The sequence below is a fragment of the Pleuronectes platessa genome, chromosome 18 (genome assembly GCF_947347685.1).
Source record: "Pleuronectes platessa chromosome 18, fPlePla1.1, whole genome shotgun sequence".
NCBI lineage: Eukaryota > Metazoa > Chordata > Actinopteri > Pleuronectiformes > Pleuronectidae > Pleuronectes > Pleuronectes platessa.
In genome coordinates this window covers 5,472,154-5,495,123 of record NC_070643.1, presented here as the reverse complement: position 1 = coordinate 5,495,123, position 22,970 = coordinate 5,472,154, and the positions used below count along the sequence as shown (strand labels likewise).

Here is a 22,970-nt window from a genome sequence, read left to right as displayed (position 1 = left end):
ACGCTATATAGTAAAGGTCTACTAATTTTAAGAGGAAATGTTAATGTTAAAAAAACTAAATACATATTAAAATGCAAGTCTCCATAATGTAATTCTGTGATGTAGGTCTCCACAGCGTAGGTATACCTGGAACACACACACACACATATGGATACCACCATGCACATACTCCACCAACGAGAGGATGGCAGAGTGCAGCTTTTAAAAGCCTCTGGCCCATGTTGAGTATCACACTAGTCACAGAGCACACGTGTAGTATGCAAATTGATCCATGAAAAATGTTCTTACCCTGATCAGTATAGGTGTCATTTTATTCCCTTGCTTGAGTCAAATATATTTTTCTCATGCTGAATCTTAATGATACACAAAATGCTTCTCTGTGCTGTGGAGCCAGTCGGGTTTTAACTGGAGGCTGAAACACAACTCAACTCTGATTTATTATCTCGAAAAAGAGTAACAATTATATGCAACCTAATAAATACCACTGTGAGGATGAATAAAACAAAAATGGATATGATTAATGATCTATATGGATTCTTTGTGAAGCTTTTTTTTGTTTACCTCTGCATCATTTATATAAATATCATAACAAGCCTTAGTCTCTGTAATGACTTTCTATTTTAGTCCTGATCCGGATTCAACGTGTAAGAGATCGTGCAGAAAGACGAGCTGTGTGAGACAGTGGCTGTGCAGCGTAATGGAAACTGTGACCAGCACAACAGGTACGAAGTCACGGCTTCTGACTCATCCACACAAAGCGCTTCATTTAAAAAGAGACGGCTGATGAAATGATGTGTGAGCACGCCACCCGTTTGGATAGCAATGAGGAAATTGCAGTATTTGACTCTTCTATGAAACAAATCATTGATTTTCAAACCAAAGAAAAGTGTTAAGTTGATAAATGGAATATTTTTTTGTAATTTGTCTTCACTGAGCATAAAAAACGTGTCTTATAAATAGTGTTCAGGTTTTGCATGCTAGTGTCTGTTACAGTACAGCTGCACTAATCCAGTGTTTCTATCAACAGCAGATTAAATAACTGAAACGTCATAGTGACAAACTTTGGATTACAATTATTTTACTTAAGATTCACATGATATGAAAACAGAGCATTTGTAAGAGTGATGGGACTTTTGATTTGTCATTTGACCCCAAGGCCCAACAGTCCACTTAAATTCAATCAAGCTGCACCAAACACACTAGAAATCTGTTCTCTATTTATGACTGACCTGTCTTTTTCCATGAATGGTGGGAAAGGAAAAGTGTGATAATGTTGGGGGGGAGGAAGTTTAGAAAAAAATCTCTCTCAATATCAAAAAGAGTGATCAAAATAATTCCTTGATTAATCCCCTGATCTTGATCTGTGCAAACATTTCATGGAATCTTCACCTTCAAGTCTCACGGTAATCTGTCCTGTAGTGTTGGAATAATCCTGCTGAGTAACAGACCAACACAGATGAAAAGATAAGCTCCTTGGTGGCCTGAAGTCAACACTGATTGTTCACTAAGTTTGTCACATGCTGGTGGCTCTTTGTTACGGAGCCTGAGAGGATAATAACAGTTGGATGTCATGCCACAGACTCATGATGGGGAAGTAGGAAGGGGCCACTCAGTAGGTGTGATAAGAACTGAATATCCATTCTGTGCCTGTACAAGCGCAAATATGTGTGTGTGTGTGTGTGTGTGTGTGTGTGTGTGTGTGTGTGTGTGTGTGTGTGTGTGTGTGTGTGTGTGTGTGCATGAATGTTTGGTAAACCTAAGCTTTGGGCCTTGAAAGTGTGGCAGGGCAAAAGTCAATACTGAGGTAGCTCATAAATGTTGGATGTGGAAATTGAAAAATGTTTGTGGAAATGTTTGTGTTTTCACTTTAAAAAAAAGGTGATGCTGATTTAATGAGGCTGAAATTCCCTTTAAACGTTAAAAATCCAAACTCAACCTTTACTTTCCTCTCAAGTTGCTGTAATGATTATCAGAATTGTGCGAGTGAAACGGCTCATCGCTCTTCCCACAGCTCAGTGGTCTGACAGATTATACTGTAACATCATTACTCCCCAGTGTCATCACGTGTAAACTGTTCTGCAGCTGTTTGTCTTTCACTCAATACGACGTATTCGTCAAAGCTTGGAGAGTTCCACCTGCCTGAGAAAAATCTCCAATTTGTTTCAAGTCTCAGCACATTTTTCATTCAATTACTGTTTGTAGCAAATATATTCTTCATTAAAAAGCAATTATGTTTTTTGTCTGCCATTTATACGACCTTAAAGTCCTGCTCAGCCTGATTAAACTTCATTAGTCTGGGTTTCGGGGAGAGTGCCGCCGATGTTTTGGTGCAGCACGACGCGGCACAGTTTGTTTGGCTTGGTGATTTTACACATTCAAAGAAAGGAATTATTATTATTATCACTGGTCTCAGGCTTCAAACGGCCAATCTCAGTCATACCTCTGAGCTGCATTTCGACTGAATATACACGTGGATATTTCCAGACCCTTTAACGGAGATGACTTTCACCTTTCTAGCTGTCTTTAGTCTCCCGGCAACACCGGCGGCTCGACACTGTGAGGAAGCTTCGGCTGCATGTACACACCGTCCTGAGCGCCGCGGCTGCTTTCCTCCGTCTAAGCAGTTTCAGTGAGAACGCCATGCTGTCATAACTGAGTGTCAGCTTCGGTGCAATTAGCCACAGGAATAAATAGAGTCAACGTGCAGGTCGGTCGGGATGGAGAGGTGCAGGGTACAGGCATAGGCTGTGTGTTTGTGTGTATGTGTGTGTGTGTGTGAGTGTGTGTGTGTGTGTGTCTGCAGGGGGGGTTGTTGCCGTTGTCGTGCATACAGCCTCATCAGGCCCACCGAGATGGGCCCTCTCCTGACAGCTGCTCCGACATGTACTGACAGTATCACAGCTGGGCTCCAGTTTCAGACCTACGGCCCTTTCTCTTCCTCCTCTTGCTCACATACTTTTCGTTTCAGAGGGGGAGTGATAGTGTGAGGTGAGGCCTCAGGCTGAAGGAAATAAATGCTTCATTCACCAATGAGGAGTTGCAGACCCTCAGTAGAAAGAGCAAGTCTGGGGCCTCGTCAGCCCACTGTTTCTTTGTGTAATGGTCATGCACCAGTATTCATCAACAACAATGGTGGTTCTACGGCAGTTAGTTGGCTCTGCTCCCTCCAATGACAAGTTTTTTAAATGGATATTTACCACTCTGTTTTTTGAAAGAAAACCACACAACCTTTGTTTTACAAAATATCTCGGTCCAAACGTCAACGGAAAAAAACAACTACAAATGCTAAAAAAAAGCATGTCGGCCCAGAAGGTGGCGAGTGATGCTAAATTTAGCTGCTAACTTGTCATTGGACGGAGCAGAGCCAACTAACTGCCGTAGAACCACCATTGTTGTTGCTGTTACTGGTGCATGACCATTACACAAAGAAACAGTGGGCACATGCAGAGTAGACTTTGACGTCATCGTTTCCCAAACCCTCACATTTACATGCAAACATGGAAAAACAGAAATTAGAGTTTTTGAGAATCTGCCCTTTGGAAAGCTTTCTGTAAAAATCTCAGTTTTGGAGGAGCTTGGAGGAGTCAGTCTTACAGACAGTTGAAGACGATATATAGAGACAAGACCAAACTCAGAGGAAAGTAAGAAAAAAATCGCGTTAGTGTAGAAAGGGCATGAGACACAACTACTACTGCTGACCTCAATAATTACATAGCATTACACAGCATCTGCCTGATGAACATTCAAACACAGGACGTAGAAGTCTCTTCTTACTGAATAAAAGAGCCTCGTTTTAGTCTTAAAGAAGTTTGATGTTGTGATGTAAAGTTTCCTCAAAGAAAGATCCCATGTTTCTGATCTCTGGCTCAAAAGTGAAGACGTGATCTGTTGAGACGGATTTTAGGAAGCAGAATCCAGAGGAGAGCAGGTACGAGTGAGCTGTGTGATTTTGGGGATTTCTTTCTACATGTAATGATGATTCCCACGAAATAGTTCAACAAAATATTCTGTTGTACAAATGACCAAATTACTTTTTTTGTTGTGTCCCTTCTGGGTCTCCAGTGCTGGTGTGCAGATAGAGCACTGTTTGTGAAGATGCTTCTGATCAGCATCTGAAAATGTGACTGTTAAAGTGATTTTAAAGGCTTGTCTTTATTTATTTCTACTACAAAGTCAGTTACTGACACAAACATTCACTCACACTCTATTCTTTTACTGAATATTGTATCAATCCTAAATTGAGTCAATTGAGTTTAAAGAAATAAATTACAGTTACATTTATACTGTAGTTTTAGGTGTTAACATTCCTCTCTTGTTTCAACTCATTTTTTTTTAATGAAAGTAAGAGTTGCTTTTTATCCTTTCTCAGAATGATGCTAAGGTGCAGGGCAGTAAAGATGGCGCTAGACGCTGATGTGAAGCCGATACATCTGCCTGCACTGATCACACAGTAACACTCTACAAATGGTTGACAAATGAAACGCATGAGACCCACACGTCTCACCAAAGTCTCCACATCAAGCCTCTGTAACAGCTTCTAACAGCTTCAGGGCTGCTCTCTGAGATCTCTCCAAGTCTATGGAACTCTTGTGACTGTGTGCTTCCAACAGACACCCCCCCATCTGGTGATGACGCTAAGAGCACAGTCACTCCAAAGAACCTCCCATAAGTGTACAGCTGGGTTCAGGACTGATGGCGGCAGAGGCCACGGCCTGTGACTCACAGCGTTTTCCACGGGCCATCGCTGGAGACTTCAAGTTTTCCTTTCATTTGTCAACACTGCGTTAGCCGGCTCACCCAGTGTCCAGAGTGTGGCTCTCCCTGATTAATATGTGAGGCTGAAGGATTTCCATACAGAACTGTGGGGAACTGTATTGTTGCATTTCTTCTGTGATATTTGGTCTTTCTTATGATTTACTCTGTTGTAAGTGTGCACATCTGGCAGCAGGGGAGAGATTTGTGGGACCCCACATCGTAATAGACAATTTTGTATTTAAGTAATGTATTATTTTCCCAGTCTCACATGATGACAATAGATTTAATTTGTTTTAGAGTCAACATTGTCTGAACCGTTTTCGTTCATGGTTTCATTTTGCACAAAGCAAATTTCAGTTGTTTCTTAAAGGGACATTGTGTTGCAGAAGAGCGAAACCTGCTTTCATTATTTCCACAGAATCAACAGGTGAGAGTGTCAGGTGACAGGTCTGTCAGCTGAGGGGTTTGTTTGAGTAGAGCCTTCCAGCCATCGACTTAACACAGCAAACCGAAGCCGCAGCGCCTGAAGACCCTGGTGGCTGCATGGGTCAAAGTCTACCTGAGAGGGATTCTCGTGTGTCTGATTAACAGGTCAGCCTCCAGAAGGCTGGATAGTCGCACAAATAAAGACAAAAGGGGAAAAAAAGAGACTAAACATAGAGAGTTTTCCTGTGATTGTCTTCGCTTGACAAAAACATCTTCTTTTTGTAATGTGTAATCACTGACGGTGCCACACGGATCAGACCTGCTGAATATGACCAGATGACTGATGTATCACTTAGTTTAGCTTTAAGCTACCTCCGCTTCTGGCTCTAATATGCACTGTAGATGCAGTTCAACAACAATGCTACTGACATTCTGTGGCTTTCATTAGGGAACGAAAACCAAACATGAATAATTCATTCTTACTAAGGATCAGAATCTTTCTCAACGGCCAAAACTACATTTGAGTTATGACCTCCCTCAGAAAGCTGTTTTCTTGACATTTAGGCAAAAGGTTGGATCCCAGTTGTACACTTGAACATTGACCACCCCACATTGTGTATTAGAGCTTGATTCCTAACAAACCAGGGTGTCCATGTCCATGTCACCCAGTGCAACAGTGTGGCTCAATAATGTGTTTTAATAGTTTCTGCACCTACTTATAGGTAGGATCAGTTTATTTTAGGCCTGTCATTGATTGTGGAGGAAATCTTTTCCCGTAACAAGGCACAGGGTACTTTCCCCAAATTGACCCATGAGGCAATATATCAAATCATTGCAGTGAACCGAACTCTGCTCTACGTCATACAAGAAACAGACCCTTCAACAAATTAGTTTGTTTTTCTATAATTACAATCTGCTCAGAACTTTTTATTCATACCAGCAGGAGTTTAGGAAATCATTGTCTGATAAGTTTTCAAGGCATTTGTTTCCCAGTGGTGTGATTGTAAAAGGAGCTAATTATGGACCTAGAGTTGATTGAATAACTGGTGATCAATAATAAGTGTGACTTTCTCCTTTTTGCTTTCTGCTACAGACACATGAGAAGTTTCATCTCTTCACTGACACGATCAGGTTCAACTTTCTGTCCTTTTCCAGCTGAGCTGAGTGCATCCATCCTACATGTGTACGCAGAGTAGTGAGAGCTGCTGTTACTCGTGCTGCTGCAGCAGCTGAGAGTGTGGTAATACCTGAGGAGAGACTTAGTCCACCGCAGTGAATGTAGCCACTTCACACAACATGAATATTACAATGGGCTCTCGTCTCAGCGGCCTAGAAACAGCCGTGGATCCACCTTCGCACCTCTGTTACAGTCGTGCCTTTTAAAGTGTTGCCCAGCAAACTGGAGGACGGGCCTGCATGGTGCATTAGCCCACCCCCCATGCAGCTCCAACACAACCCCAGCCCCCTCCTCTGAATAACATCTACAATGCAGATTAAGCACCTCTGTGACCTCTGAGTTCAAAGGACCAAATCTAACTCTGACTGACAGCTGGAATTGCACCACCTAACCCCCCGTAGCCTTTCACCTTATGGAACCAATTCAATTAAACTGCAACTACAGTAGCTTCATTCAGAGGGGCGGTGATTAACATGCAGAGAGGAGCCTGGTTTGATTAAGGAGCAGAAAACAAAGAGGAACTTAAGTCCTCCGTCCTCTTCACAGCTTGGAATAAATCTTTGGGGCGCAAATGCATCATAGTCAAACTGTTCTTTCCTTAGAGGAGGATAACAAATGAAGGAATATGATACTACTACTAATAAATGCCTGTGGATTGATTTGAGATCACATAGGATTGTTTTTTATGTGTTTATGATCACCAGCTCTCATAGTTCACCTGTCGTTTATGTAATTTTTATTTATGAAGATCAGTTGTTGTAAAGAAGTGCTCCATGAACAATCTGACGAGGTAGAGTAGATCCAGCCTGTGGATCAACTGTACCTTGTGGGACCAGTTTGTCTCCCTGGCTGCGGCTTGGCTCAGAGGAGCTGTTCTTTCAGCACCACACCGCCGCTCTCACTCAGCCAAAGCTCTGCGTCTTTCTCCGACCTGAGGCTAAACTAACAGAAACATTAACGCAGCGTCACTCTTTCACTTTCCTTCCACAGAGATGGCAGGTGCAGGTTGAAGCTGCACCAGAGGAAATCACATGTTTGAGAACAGACCTCCGAGCGCCCTTACGTCACTCCTCCCCTTTCCAAAGAGGATGTTTTTAGAAGGTTTAAACCCAAATATTCTCTGAACCGCGATGAGATGACACAAAGCTCCGAGCTCGCAGTGACTCTCCCTCCGCAGAGAGCTGCAACATGTTGCTTCAAACTTTGTCTAAAGACTTGTGGCACACCGCTGATAATCAGTTGCTGCCTTTTATGGTGGTGAATGTAAATGTAACTGTCCTCATAATAAACCATGCACTGTTGTGCAACACTGATAAGACCCTGAGAGGGTGCTGTTAAGGTTATGGACGCTCAGTTACACTGGTGTTAGAGACTGGGGCTCATTAGGAGAGACTGGGACTTACCTATGGTGGTTATCACCGTGATGGCAAAGTAAAATGAGCCTGCAAATTTCCACTGCACCCCGGCTCTGTGGGGCTCTGCCTCCATGATGATGGTCTCCAGTTTGCGGTAATCATCCTCGCTGATGTTATATTTCCCCTGGAGACGCTTCTCCTCGGCTTCCAGCTGCTCCTTCTCCCGCATCTCGTAGTCGGACTCCAGAGCGTCAAAGACGGCGGCCCCGACGAGCAGGTATGTAAACGTGCAAATGATCAGGGACAGGGTCCGCACGTTTTGCCGCTTCATGGCCAACAGGAACCGGCGGCCGAGGGGCTCATGTCCCCTCGGGCTCCCCGGAAAGGTGCAGCAGGCGCGGGGGAAGTCGTGTGGGCAGCGCCTGGAGGAGGAGGCGCAGAAAGGTGCGCTCCGGTGAGGGTGGCCGCGGCGGGCGCCGGAGTCGGGGCAGCGATGGAAACCCCCTCCCTTGCGGTGTTCCCGGCGACAGAACCCGAAATCGTGCTGTTGGTTCGCGGAGAGACACAGGAGACTGCTCGATCGCCTGGACCAGGAGCCCTGCAGCCGAGAGACCCTGCGCAAGACTTGCCCAAACCAAGTCCTCCCGGTGCGCAGTGCCATCAACAAGCTGCTTCCAAAGATCGCCTGTTGGTCTCCGTTCTCCCCGAGAGAACTACACTGATGTGAATAAATGTTTTCAAGCAAAAATAAATGATCGTGTTTCTTTCTCCCCTTCGATCCTACACCCACCCTGTCTGTGGTGTGGATTAAAATGTCCTAGAAGTGAGCATATTCCCACATGTCCACAAGTTTCAGCTCAACACCAACCTGTTCATTGTGGCCTCGTCAGCTCTCAGACTATATTTAGCCCCCATTCTCCAAATATATCAGACAATAAAAAAATCTGTTAACACTCCGTGAGATCCTGAAACCTTCCTCGCAACCATCCTCACTACAGATGTGCTGAGTCGTCGCTCAGACGGAGAGTCACAGAGAGGAGCAGCATGAAGTTGGTTTTCCTGCACAGAGCTGCAGAACATCACATCAAACACATCCACAGACTCATTCCCCTCTTTTCAGATGCTTTATTCCTGCATGAGCTCACTTCTTATGGGAGTAAAAATATTCCAAGCGCACAACAAATCGTCGTCGACAACATGTTCCGTCGCAGAGAATGGTTTTCCTCAAATTGTATCTGTTTTTGGAGTAGGTGCAGAAGTTGAAGCCGAGAAGGACTAAGACACTTTGGCACCGGAACAAACAAAATTCACAGTTGGGTACCGCGCGCTCCGTGGCTGCAGTTCCACTCGTGCTCCGTTGCGCACATCCAAAGCTCCTCTGCCGTAGTGTGTGTAGGTCGCTCAGAGCTGATATAGGAAAAAAATAAAAATAGCAATAATGCATGTGTTTTCTCTCGCCGTGCAGGGGACCACTGAGTTAACCATGCGTGTCACGAACCCCTCGTATTCTGAAGGCTCCACGTCCTGTGTCTCCACTCTCACAGTTCAGACTCTGGTCGGTGGGCGTTGCTCCTTCTGTCCCTCTGTTTTTCTCTTTTTCCAAGTGTCACGATTCATCTGAGTTCTGGCCTGAAGCGTCTCTGCAATGCACTGCTCTCCTGGAGGTTTTCTTCCCTCCTCGGGGACAACATTTGATGGGGCACCACTCACACAGACACACGCGCGCGCGCACACAAACCCTCCTCTCACCATGTTTGCGACCCCTCCCACAGTGACCACTCCTGCTCGTTACATGGACACAGAGGGTTCACTTAGAGTCAGATGCTTACATCAGTGTTGTCACATCCCGGCAGCAGCGGGGGAATGTGCACTCCAATCAGGACGCGCACATGTCGGTGCGCTGTCCATGGTGCTGCACGCTGCTGAGGCCATACATACACCACATGAAACACACACACCACAGGAAACACATCACTTAAAAATCCTGAAAAAATACTGGATATTCAGACAGGCGAAGAATACCAGTGACCCGGGGCTCAGCCCACCAAGGGGTCCAAAGCCCCCCAGTTGAAAACTAATTATGATACCTTCAGCATAAAGGAATAATATCATGAGTTATCATTATGCCCTTAGCGTGACCCCAACATTATGTCCTAAGCACGGGCCCATAGGGATCCCAAGTTAAAATCTTATTTTAAGAATTTTCCTCTCACACTGAAAAATGTATGACAGTGCTCCTCTTCATTCAATACACATCCTGGGATTCCAACACGTCTGAGCTGATTTATTTCCTCTCGTATGGTAAGAGTTTGGATTTAAGTTTCATTTCTTGCTCGGATTATATTACAGAGGTGGTGGGAGAAGAATAAAAAAAGATTCCAAGCTGATATCGGAGTCAGGCTGAAATCTATGTGTTCATTTGTAGCATCCATAACATCTCCAAGCATGCAAGGGACCTGCAGAAACACACCACTGAATTGTTTTGGAAAATGTCTCTTATTGAGGCAGATTGGGTACTTCAGAAAATCTCAGGGACAAAAAAACTGTTGTTAGTGATTTTATATTTATAAAAAACAGTAATAATAACCAGTGCATCCTCCAAAATAAATTATTTCAAACTTTTCATTTCTGGCCCCTGGCCCTAAGATCTTTATCTGAACCATAAAGAAACTAACGGAATAAAAGATTTTGTCAGTTTTTTGGGACAACACAGTTTTTTGGACAACACGATTAGGACATTCATCCAGTGAGCCACAATTAGGACTTTATGCATTTCATAATTAACATACTTACACTTAAATGAAATGTATGTTTTATAACAAGTAAGCAACTACAAACTGCCCCCCCCCCTCCCCATTACAAACTATCTCTGAATATAAAATATCAATGAAAGTGGGAATAAGATCCACCTATCAGAGTTCACTGTAGCCTATATTTGTTATCATGGTCTGAAACACAGCCAATCGTCCTCCAGTCTGATATGAGGGAGTTTTATGGAAAAGTGACACAGTCGGTGACATCGCAGGTTGCTATGAGAAAAAAACCTCATCCCTCACCCACATATTTTTTAATTAAAACATTTAAGGGAATGTTCGATTCAATATCATTTGCATGAGGCCAAATCACAACATACATTATGTCATGGCATGCTACATGTAAGGTCAAGACCTTTCAATATTACAGAGGACCCCAGCAGTTCATACAAGCAGCGACTGTGAAGAAAAAGAAACAGGAAGACAACTGCAGCAGAACCAGACTCAATGTGGCCATCCGCCTGGAGAAGAATAGGGACAGAGGAGAGATGGGTAGAAAAGAGGGGGGGGGGGGGGACCAAGAGCAGTTGTGTCATATTTCAGCATATTTGTCGGTGGAATGATGTTATTAATGATAGCAGCACCGGGTAACAATATCGAGAGTAGAGAGAGAGGAAAAGGACAAACTTGTAGTAAACTGATAAAATATATCAAATTCTTCAGACTGAATTGAAAAAGAAAACGTCCAATCTTTCATAAGCCTCTGAAATGACTGATATCTCTCTGCTCTGTTTTCTAAAGGCACTGATGTCATTTATTTTCCTCCTGTCAGACTTACTGCAGGATTGAGATCTAACTCCGACAACTGCCCAGCTTCTTCACGGTTACACACTCACATGCACAGATGTTAACACACACACACCATAAACTAGCTTGTCTCAGTGGGAATATGAGCACTCGCTGCATCTGAGGCGTCACGCACAGTGTCCATAAAGGCAGCCATTAAGGGTCTAAACAGCTCCACTAATCAACAGTGTCTGGGTGTGTAGTCGCTCTATATTTAGCTCCACAGTTCTTCCAGCTCCAGTCCCCAGCGACAGAACTAATGCAAAAAAAAGTTTAATAATAGATACTGCTCAGATGAATCTCCATGGTAATGACACCATGTACGTACAGTATCATCACTGTGTTAATCATACAGGTCTGCGCACGCACACACGCGCACACACACACACACACACCCACACACACCAACACACACACACACACACACACAGAGGAATTTTCTCTGACGGCTGCATGAATTCCTCCCAACATGATCTGAAGCGGCAGCAGACGTGAACAAAGGAGTGATGGATGAGGGAAGTTAGAGCGGATTAACCGACTGTCAGCTCAGTACGTCTCTGCCTGGATTCCACCGGCCCAAACTAAACACACTCATCGCAGTCTGCAAATAAATGACTTGTCTGAGGGTCGTGTGCAAAGGTGTCGTACATCCTCGGCACATCGCTCACAGCAACAAGATACTTGCAACATACGAACTCACAACAGACAATATAAAATCAGCTAATTGACTCACACATAGTTTAATCATTCAAATACAGTTGACATTAACTCGTTACCTCAAATTTGAAACTTTTTTTTATTTTTATTGAATGATCCAGGTCTCCAGGAGACAATATTGATTATAAGTCTAAACATTATTTCTGACAACTTCCTCTAGTTCTTTGAGTGCAACCACGTATTTTAATTAGCTCCATAATAAAACCAACTTTGGGTCAATTCCAACAGCGGCTGCAACAGTAGCGGCCCCCCTGATCTGAAGATGAGGATGAGGTATTTATGTAATTATCAAGACTATATCTTTTTTTGTAGACATTTCATTACCTAATAGAAAATAGGTATAGAGTAAGAGGAGAGGTGTTTCCTGAGAAGCTGCCTTATGACTCACATCCACCAAGAAAAGCAGAATCTTTTTTAAACCTCACTCAAAAACAAAGCTCAAGATTTCTTCAGAGAAACAGGGGATTTCAGTGGCTTGAGGGAAATGTTAGTTCCTGCAAATGCACACAAACAGTTTAAACCTACATATACAAATAAATGCACTTATTGTTATTAAAGACATGTAGTGTTTCTCTTTGAAAGAGGGGTTCGAACCAGCTTATCCATCGTCAGTGAGATAAAAACATAACCAGACAGTTGAATAACAGCACTGGGTTGGTTACTCCTCGGTTTAATTTTAACAAATAGTTCAAATTAAAATCAAAAGAACTCTAGTCGTGCTTTTCCTGAGGCTTCATCAGCGGATAGAGTTTGTCGTCATGGAAATGGCTCATTTGTCATCATGTGACCCAAGTGTTTGGAAGATTGATCACTTGGTAACAGACAGTTATAGAAACCTCTCTTCTGAGCTCTTATCACCATGTGACTGCAGTTCCATGCATGAGTCGTGTGAGCTAACTCCGTCCACCGATGAAAACAATGTGATGCAGCTGAGAAACTGCAAAGAAAAACAGAGAGGAACTGGACCTTTGTCACAACAAGTGTTTTAAAGGTAAGGAAGGATCTATAATGCGTAAACTAAACTCATAATACTAAAACACACATACTGATAAAAATGTATTTGTAAAGATTACTCCAGGTGAAGGTTTTCAGTTTGTATGATCAGGGGCAGAAGTGGAATTTGAAATGATCCAATGTGCAGACAGACACAAATGTTTAGTATTAACTCTCTGTATTAGCTGCTGGTTTAGATTCAACGTCTTATCATTACATCTTATTTTAATTCAAACATATACAAAAAATTGGGGGAAGAGTATTTAGACCAAAATAACTTTTACACAAGAGATCAGCTGTTTATCAAAGTGATCAGTGAATAGAGGCAGCTCAGTTTTCATCAAATATCCCTCCACCTTCTGCTGTCATGTGACATCTGAACAAACCTGACTTTGTGTTAAGAACTTGTAAACACTAGAAACAAAGTTTGTTTGCCATAGATAAGAAACTTATTACGTGTGTGTGTGTGTGTATTTGTGTGTGTGTGTGTATGTGTGTGAAGTGAGATACGCAGCTTTCGTCCATTTGCTGTAATAATGGTGCATATTCTAACATGAAAGGTGAGTAAACAAGGTAAAAAGCACTTTTTTCTACCTCATGGGGAAGTTCTTTCATAAGCTGCAGACACGTGAGCACATCCCACAGTTCAGGTTTGGGGTTATTTCATATTTACCAGGGTGCGTGTGGTGAGGCAGATAGCTGATTAATTAAGTCACGGTGGATCAGTAAACAGAAGGATTCCTGCACCTCTCTCTGCCTGGTTGTCTCTCTCTCTCTGCAGTGCTGCAGGCGAGAGAGTGTAAGAGACGTGCAAGTGTCAAACCTCTAAGCACATATATCCCTTAATCCCCCCCCCCCCCCTCTCTCCACCGCCCAGCCTGCCACAACCCCCTCATCACTCCACCCAGAAGTCATCCACATGTAGCAGGTTGCAGAGATGCAAACGTACAGGAGTGGATGTGACTTGATGCTGGAAGAGAAGGGGCAGAGGAAGTGAAATCTGGATTCCTGGGGATTTAATTGCATGAATGTTTGAATGATGGAGGGATGGGAAAGTTCTTTGCCACTAAAAGAACAGCTCATAATTCACTGGATCTATCTAAGGCAGGGAGGAAGTACATTAGCACAGATCGATGGATGATTGGTTATCGCGGTATCTTGCCAAAGGACTTTGAAAATTAGCCAGCTGGCTAACACTGGCACATTTACAGGAATCGTGATTAATGTGTGTTGTTCTTACATAAAAATAAACGTGCAGATTACAATCAGGAGTGGAATATGCTGCGGGGTGATGAGGGCTGGGTACTAATAACGTGTCGGTGTTTTGATAAGAAACCTCATTTGAACTGTTCTGGATGTCCTCATGTTGTGGGGAGGACAGAGCGTCAGAGGCATTTTAAAACTGCTTAAATACTCATTTACAAATATTTGTACATTGTAGTGTACAACACTTAAAGTTTATTAGTGAGTTGAACAAGACCTTCATGTCTACATGTGAGAAATCGACTTCTGACTAGTGCAGTGTCCGTTCTTAACAGAACAGGCTTCCAATATACTGTAAGAGAGCGTTTTATTTATAGTCAGTATAACACATTGCATTCATCCCGCCTGGTTTATGTGCTATAGATCTCACAGTCAATGTTTTTCATAACATTAAATGGATGCATGTCCACGTTTTTAGAGGCAAGCAAACCCCCCCCCACCACACACACTGGCTGCTACAGAGCGCTGCTGGTCGCCTCTTTATTCTATTGAACATGTTGCATATCCAAATCACACCAAATTCAACACAGCGCTCCTCTGGGCTCTTAACAATACAAAAGTTTCAGGACGAAAAGATGAATGGTATTACAAACTGGTTGGGGAATTCTAAAGACTCTACTGTCCCTAGCCCTGCTGGCTAAACCCACAACAACTATACTACAATGATGTCAGGCATTAAAAAAATAGCTTTTCTGGTATCTTAAGGTTTTTAAATATTTATATGCATAAACAGCGTGACATCAAAATGTTTCTTTTGTAGTTTGAGTTGTTATGAGTTCAGTCTTCTCTGTGATGGTGGTCTGTGGGTAAGATGCCTTGTCCCACTGGGACTAACTGGCAAAAAAGTCTGACTCACTGTGCTACATTCAGTTCTATTAATATCTCATGATTTTACCATGGAGGGAAGGTCCGATGAAAAAGACACCAGCCATTTGCATTATGGGATGTGTAGGATCCAGCCTTTTGCTATATGGCCAACACTGGGGATTTCGTGTGAATATATATATAAGAAAAGAGATGAGTGTTTAGTGTTCTGGCCTGTGTTAATCGGATGTTTTCATTCAAAATTAATACTCCAGCAATCTCATTGGCTATCTACTGACAACAAATTAACCTCTAGGGGCAACGGACAATATTTAAGGCCTTTCCTTCGTCTGTTACCAGTCAGACTAGTTTCTTTTATCGAGAGTCAAATGTTTCTACACACAAAGCCCAGACAGTGATTCTGTTTGCAGGTGTGTTATGTCTAGAAGACAATTTTAGTTAATCTCATTAAACAGCTATCTGCACAAATAAATTACAAAACCGATAGCCGATACATTTTGATCGATGTGTTCCTCCTTTGTTGCTCTCCACGTAGACTATTTAGAACAATAAAAAAACACTATTTTTGTAATCTCAAACATGGTCTTGAACATTGATCCCGAGTAAAGAAATCTTTCTCCTTCAGAGAGTTTACTGTTAGGGAAGCATTCATTGTAAACATTAAACTTTATTACGTTTGTCGGCCAGTCTGTGATTCTTGAGACCAAATAAAACAATGAGAAAGGAAGCAACATCCAGTGCTAATGAACCCCAGGGGCGGCGTTCTTTCGGAGTTTCGATTCTTCACTTCTTGTGCACCGAGAGGTAGAAATTTAATTCGAGTGAATAAGGTGAATCTTTGCTCCGATAAGTGAGGATGGGACACTCTTAATTGCGGTCCGACTTTGTGATTTGGGCTGATAAGATGGGAGATACCTTCAGTGAAGAAGGTCGCGATGAGGCCGAGAAAACAATCAGCAGGAGACGGAATTTGCATTTGAAAAGTGAGGTGGAGCGGAGTGAACTGTACTCATACACTCATGAAGAACACCCACACACATGTATAGAGAAGATAAACAAGGTAATCAGCATGGTTCACTTGTTTGTTTTGTATGCATAACCGATGATGTGTATTCATGTAAACTGCCATGTTTCCTATGAGCGGAACCGTTGTGTTTGTGTAAACGTCTCTGAGGTGGGAAAATATGCTTTTTCTTCCCACAGGCATTTCAGAAATTGAGTTAAATCGAAATAAATAAAGCGATACTTTGCCTTTACATAGGTGCAGTGGCTCCTGGCGAGCAGTTTCATGGTCAAGCAGTGCGAGTAAGAAGCAGTCGGCCTCTGATCCTGCCTCTGTTACACACTCGAGGACTCATTTCACACAAAGCCGAACATGATGGAAGGTCAGGAGGAGGCACACGTGCTGCTCCTTTTGACACTGATGTGCATTGTGGTGAGAGTGTTTTCTCTTACTGATCAACACCCTTTTGTAAAAATCCACATGAAACCATCAAAATACCCCCACCAGTGAGAGGATGGTGCAGATGGTACAGATCGTGCGTGTTTGAAGCTGGACAAACGATACAACCTTCGAAACGTTGTTGAATCCCAACTACGAGAGTAAGCAGTCCCAACTTGTACGAGAGTAAGTCGCCAGGAGATGTGAAGCCGATGCTCACAATTCAAGTGCTCATGCTGTGCCCTCATACTGTCCCCCCAGATCGTCAGGGAGCATCTGATCTCTCCTCACACCCCCTCCTCTATACTGAACAATAAACAATGTATGAAAAACCTGAAATTCAGTCCAACTCTAAGATGATTATCGTAACATCAACATCGGGCTCAAAACGCACAGTGCGTGGCCGGCTTAGCCAAACCTGGGACAACAGGTAACCTTTAAAAGGCTGAAGAAGAACTCTGTTAGAATCTGGATTCAAATGAGGAAGAACCTAGGCCTTCATAGGGGCTCAGACCTCTCTCCTATTACTAACAATCACCTATTTCCGCCCTCTTGCACTGACTTGACCTTTCGGACGTGGTTCAACAAAGGGATAACAAAATTTAAGGACCTTTACAACCAAGGGACTTTTATGTCGTTTTTAGAGCTCTCAAGAAAATTTGACCTGCCTAATTCCCATCTATTTCGTTTTTTTCAGACAAGGCATTTTGTTCAGAATCAGAACCCCAAATTCCCCAGTCGTCCCCCAAAAACATTGATTGATTCAATACTGGCTCTTGATCCCGGACAAAAGCGGCTAATTTCTAGCATTTACAGACTTATCAACTCTTCTCTCAATAGCCCAGCATCAGGCCCCAAGTATTCTTGGGAGCAAGAGCTTGGAGTCACACTACCTGATGATTATTGGGAACAAGTATTACGGTTGGTTCATTCCTCTTCAATCTGTGCGAGGCATGGCCTCCTACAATGTAAAGTAGTGCACAAAGTTCACTACACTAACTTGAGGCTATCTCGAATTTATCCCAATGTAACTGACTCCTGTAACAGGTGCAAACAATCCCCAGCAGATCATTCTCATATGTTCTGGTCCTGTCCCGGGCTTGCCACATTCTGGTCTGAAATCTTTAAAACTCTTAGCACAGCATATAACACTACCATCTCTCCTCAACCTCTCTTGGCTTTGTTTGGGGCCCCCCTACAGCCTTTTGCCTCTAGAGTTATACAGAATGTCCTTGCCTTTACCACCCTGTTAGCCAGACGCCTTATACTCTTTAAATGGAAACACCCTCAACCCCCATCTCACAGTAGGTGGGTTGAAGAAGTTTTACTGTTCATGAGTCTTGAAAAGCTTAGATTTTCCCTGAATGGTTCCTTAAATTCATTTGAAAAGACTTGGAGACCTCTCTTAAGTCATATTGAGTCTTTGACATCTCTGCGTTATGGTGATGACTGAGCCCCCCCCTCCCCCCCATTTATTTTATTTTTAATAACAATTCACCCTTCCCCTTTAATTATTTATTTTATTTTATTTATTTATTTATTTATTTTTATATTTGGTTGTTTTTTCGTGTTTATGGGTTTGTTATGGGTGCTGGGGATGGGAATGTGGGAGGGATAAAAAGATGGGAAAAAATGTAAGATGGAAGTATTCCCTGTTATATTGTTGTATCTCGTGAAACTACTTCCAATAAACAAAAATATAAAAAAAAAAGGCTGAAGAAGGCGACTGTTCCAGCAGTGATGCTTTTCCAATGCATTATGAGAACTGTGGGTAAACTGGTTAACTCCCAGTGCAGTGCATCTTCAAGAGGTTTGGCACACAATGTCGGAATAATGGTGAGGGTGAAGGGTCAACTTTGAATTTGCAGTGACATTACTTTATGCTCTCATGTTTAATACATGATATTTAATCACAGACTGTAATGATGATCCAGATGTGAATAACTCCAGCTGTTACAACGTGCCTTCGGACAGCAGATAGTTGCTCAGTCACATTTCCCTGTATAAATAAAATTAAAATGATTATTAATCATTGTTCAGTATTTTCCCTAATGACCCATGTTTATAGAATTAGCTAAATGTGAAGATCAGTCTCCCAGTTTCCCAAAATGTTGAGGTGATAAAGGTCAGATGGAAAAGGACAATAATCACAGAGCTAATATGGCTGGAACACACAAAGGGACAAAGTTGGAAGGTGGCCATGGTTTAACATTTATTTACAACAATTATATGTCACACACAATGACAGGCTGAACTAAGAGAAGTATTCCAGTGTGGTGGCACAGAGGCAAAAGAAAAATGTGTTCAAAGCAGTAGAAATAAATAAATGAAAAGTGTAAAGTATGTGACCGGTTCTGGAGAAGCTCATCTCAGGCATCAAAACCAACCCTGAGGTCTTAATCAATACTCTTTCCACTGATATTATATTTACGTTGTGATATTCTGTAAATGAATCCACTAAATACACGACACTATGGCTCAACACTTAACACTTAATCTGAATGATCAGACCCTGGAACATCGGAACATCGGGGTCTGATCATTTCATTTATCATCTCGTTGTCTTTCCATCCGTCTTCTTTGTTTATGACTTCTGTTTTTCCTCCTGAGATATTTGTATTCTCTTGGTTCTTACCAGCTTTATCGTGTGTGAGATACATCACCAGCCCTGCCCCTCGCTCCCTGTGAATTTCGAAGATGCTGCTGGAAGCTCAGTGACGTGGTTGCAAAAGGGGGGACACATGCAGTGGCTTTTTTGCTGTAGGTAGTAAAGATAGCTGGTAGCAGGTTGCTGCTAGACAATAACTTACTACCTACTATTTAGCTAACTACCAGTAAACAAGCTAATGAGCTTGGCCACTAAGCAAACATTTATAATCATGGCAAATTCAAGGAAACAATTCATTACAACCCATTTCAATCTGACAGTTGACTGAGTCCGTATCATTTTTATGGAGAAGTTTATACCTGGGCATCAATGCTACGTATTAATAGAATAATGCTCACTGCACCACTGACTCACCTGCTGTTCCTTCAAACAACAGCAGTATCAGTCGGGGCTGCTCTTAGTCAGAAGTGTTAAAGAAAGAACTACCTACCTAAGAAGTCTAATGACTGTGGTGATTCCTGGGGAAATGAACTGATTTCAGTCTAAAATGCTGGTGTTGTTTCTCTTCTTTTTTTTTGTCTCTGTACATTTATGAAGTCGATTAATGAGGCCGAGGGACAGTTGATCTGATATTTGATTCGGTATCTTTCTGATAACACCGGTCAGCTGTGTAACCTGCGAACAAAGAGTTCGATTCCTCTGAAGAATATTAAAGCTTCTTGCACTTTTTAACCTTAAACAAAATGATATTTACAAGTGGTGTAACTCAGGAAGGATTTTGTATTTACAGACATCAAGCACAGAACCCTCCATCCCTCATTCAGACCTATGATGTTGAGGTACATTGGGACTCTAGGCCCCAGCCTGTTGCGGAGTGTCCAGAGCTTTAATGTGCACACTGGGCAGAGTGAACCAGGCCAAGGGAAGCTCTCGTCCAGCACTGTCGTCCTGGAACTTGATATTAAGGTAGAAGTCTCCGGTGTAGAGGAAGAGCAGGGCCCCCACACAGACGACGCTTTCTTTGGGTTTAACCTGGTGATGGAGGGGAGACATACAGACAGAATCATTAGCGGCCAGCTTACAATCGTTTCTTAATGAAGCTGGCACTCTCAGCCGGAGTGAGGCCAACAGGGGGTTTGAAACGGGAAGTGGCTTCGATGAAGGCAAATGGACAAATGCAGTTTTTCCTCCATCACAGAAGAACGATTCTGATAATAACGCAGTTTAAACATTTAGAAATATAGGGAATTCATTCATGTTTTCATCCGTATTTTCATCCGTATTTTATCAGCTTTTTTTCATTCATCTCCAGCTTGCTCATCATTCAGGATTGAGAATGTCTTACAATGAAAGACTCCTGTCTACGATCCCTTCTCTTGTTAGGTTCTTTTTCATTCAAAGATTTCTTCCCTGACCCATGACCAAGCTGGTGTTTGGTGGTTTTAGCCTTTTTTATTAAGGCCGCTCTGCTGTACATTTTATAAAATGTTTCTCTAGTTTGCCACACAGCAACCGGCTCCACTTCATTAAAACTCAGTGAGTTGAAACGTGCTTGAGTTATGTAATCCATCAAAGAGTTCCCAGCTGTACGCACATGTTATCGTGTGCACTGAAATTCCACAAAACAGCGAGAAAGATTATATTATTATGATATAATATCATGCTCAAATTTAGCATTATAAAATAAAAAACACAAAATAAACAAAATAAATGGTTAATTCAAATTATTTGACATTTTAGTCAATATTGGGTAATAATTTGTGTTATCATAGCAACATTTTCTCCATATTTAATACAAAATGAACATATTTCTCAGAAACTGTAACTCCCACCCTGGGATCCAGAAATTGGGGCTAACGGTCAATATAATACATTAATAAACAAATAAAAATATATCCTCATGGCTGTGTAAAACCATACTGTGTAATCAGTTTTTGTTGTTGTTAATACTGCTTAAAAAGGCACAGTAGAGGGACCTAAGGAAAAAGCTGACTTGGTATATCGTTTATTCCCAGGCACTTCATGATATATTTTTCCTCTCCCCTCACCTGTAGTAACTGACTGTTATTTCCATGGTCAGTGGTAATAGAGCCGTCTTTTATCAAAGCATAGCTATTGCACAGACTTAAGATTTAATAAGTAACGTTGGAAACATTTCAGCCAGAACACATGGCCCATTTTAAAGTAACCTAAAACAGCACATCAGAACAAAAATGTGAATTTGTTATGTTCTGCTCCTATTTCCTTGACTTTGGACAAGGACTAAGACATAGCTCACATTACTCTCACTATTAGTACATTTAAAGTGACATCTACTACTGTGTCATGCGTGCATAAACAGCAATTGCTCTCTTTATTCTGACAAGGTTTAAATGTAATGCGACCCCAACCTGAAGCACTCAGGCTGCATTATGTGATGTAACTGTGTGAAATATCTTCAGGGAGATTCACGCCACAACTGACCGTGTCGATGTAGAAGGTGTTGGAGCCGATAAAGGTAACAGCCTCCTCCAGGTCGTAGATTTGAACTCCATTTTGGTAGTCCTGGTATGGCACCACAGTCAGAGCCAGGGGTCCTACCAAGTTCTTGCTCAGGTTGGTCAGTTTTACCTCCAGGCTTACAGAGTCGCCCACATTACAGTCGACAATAACATCGCAGTCACATGGCTTCCCATTCACCAACACATCTGGAAAAGAGACCAGGAGGGGGGTTAGCTCATATGTCAAACCATTTGTACTAAAGTAGAACTCTGAATCTGGCAGGGACAAAATGAAGACCTTTCAAACCACCATTGAAAATCTGGTGCCCAGTCATTCACAGAAATCCTGTCCAATCTGTACTTTGTTTGTATTCATCAAAACCTGACCAGACCACTAATGGGCCATCTCCCTGTTTCTGGTGGTGGATCAATAGCCTTTGTATGTCATGAAATACTTTTTATTGACATGAGTGGAGAGCGCAGAATAGCTGTGGCTATTAAACTGAATTCCCTCCTGTTCATCTCATGAATGAATTATTTCAGTCAAGAAGGGATAAAGTAAACTCACATGGCTACACCCCCCTCTCTTGTGACAACCAACCAAGAAACAATGAGGGAGTGGCAGCCATTGGCTGAGGAGCAAAGCGCGACACGATGATTTGTGAACTAAAGGCTCTTGTACACTCCTAACAGGCCGAGGGGAAGACGGACTCGAAGATGGGGGGTTCAGGGGATTCAGTTCATGCCGATAATGACTCCTCTGAGAAAAACGGTGGCATACACACACAAACATACTTGCACAAAGCAGTTGTCATCCACTTTCTAGTGTTACGCCCATGGCTGGGATAAACACCGGATGTCAGTCTGATGAAGAAGGTGGGTTTCAATGGTGTGCAAAAAACAATATGTGTGATTTAAGGGGAATCTATTGGCAGTAGCCCAGACTGGACAAAGCAACCCCTGGCTCCAGACAGTGGGAGCGAGGATCATCACAGCTCCTCATATGTAAGTTTCCTCAAGCCCCAATAAGTACATCTAGGTTACTAAATATTTCAAGATTTAAGTATTATAAAATTGTCAACATTCTACGAAGGTTGCTTCTGGTTCAACAAAAAGACTGTGTAGATAGATGACATGAAATAAAGTATATGTTAAATAATTTTAACCGAAGAAGGTTTCTATTGCTTTAAGTATTTCTTATCCCAACGATAATACTGAATTCAAGTTCAATCTGACAGCATTCTGATGCAATCTGCTGCAAATCAGAAAACTTAGCGACATGTTTTTATTATGGGTAACATGTTAATGTTAAGAGGGCATGAAGTCTCATA

The 22,970-nt window shown here is 42.4% G+C and overlaps 2 protein-coding genes across 3 annotated transcripts in view; both read right to left on the bottom strand.

The window, feature by feature from the left end:
* kcnk9 (potassium channel, subfamily K, member 9) overlaps positions 1 to 8,374 on the bottom strand; it is a 38,774-nt gene extending 30,400 nt beyond the window's left edge. The window contains exon 1 of the mRNA XM_053446477.1: positions 7,762 to 8,374. Coding sequence (XP_053302452.1) covers positions 7,762 to 8,374 — 613 coding nt within the window. The remainder of the gene's footprint in view (positions 1 to 7,761) is intronic.
* Positions 8,375 to 18,738: 10,364 nt separating this feature from the next.
* The window catches only part of trappc9 (trafficking protein particle complex subunit 9), a 255,348-nt gene continuing 251,116 nt past the window's right edge, over positions 18,739 to 22,970 (bottom strand). For both annotated transcript variants that reach the window (XM_053446475.1, XM_053446476.1), the window contains 2 exons: positions 21,623 to 21,846; positions 18,739 to 20,191 (listed from right to left, as the gene is read on the bottom strand). In XM_053446475.1, the coding sequence (XP_053302450.1) occupies positions 20,012 to 20,191; positions 21,623 to 21,846 (404 nt within the window). In that variant the 3' untranslated portion in view covers positions 18,739 to 20,011. The remainder of the gene's footprint in view (positions 20,192 to 21,622; positions 21,847 to 22,970) is intronic.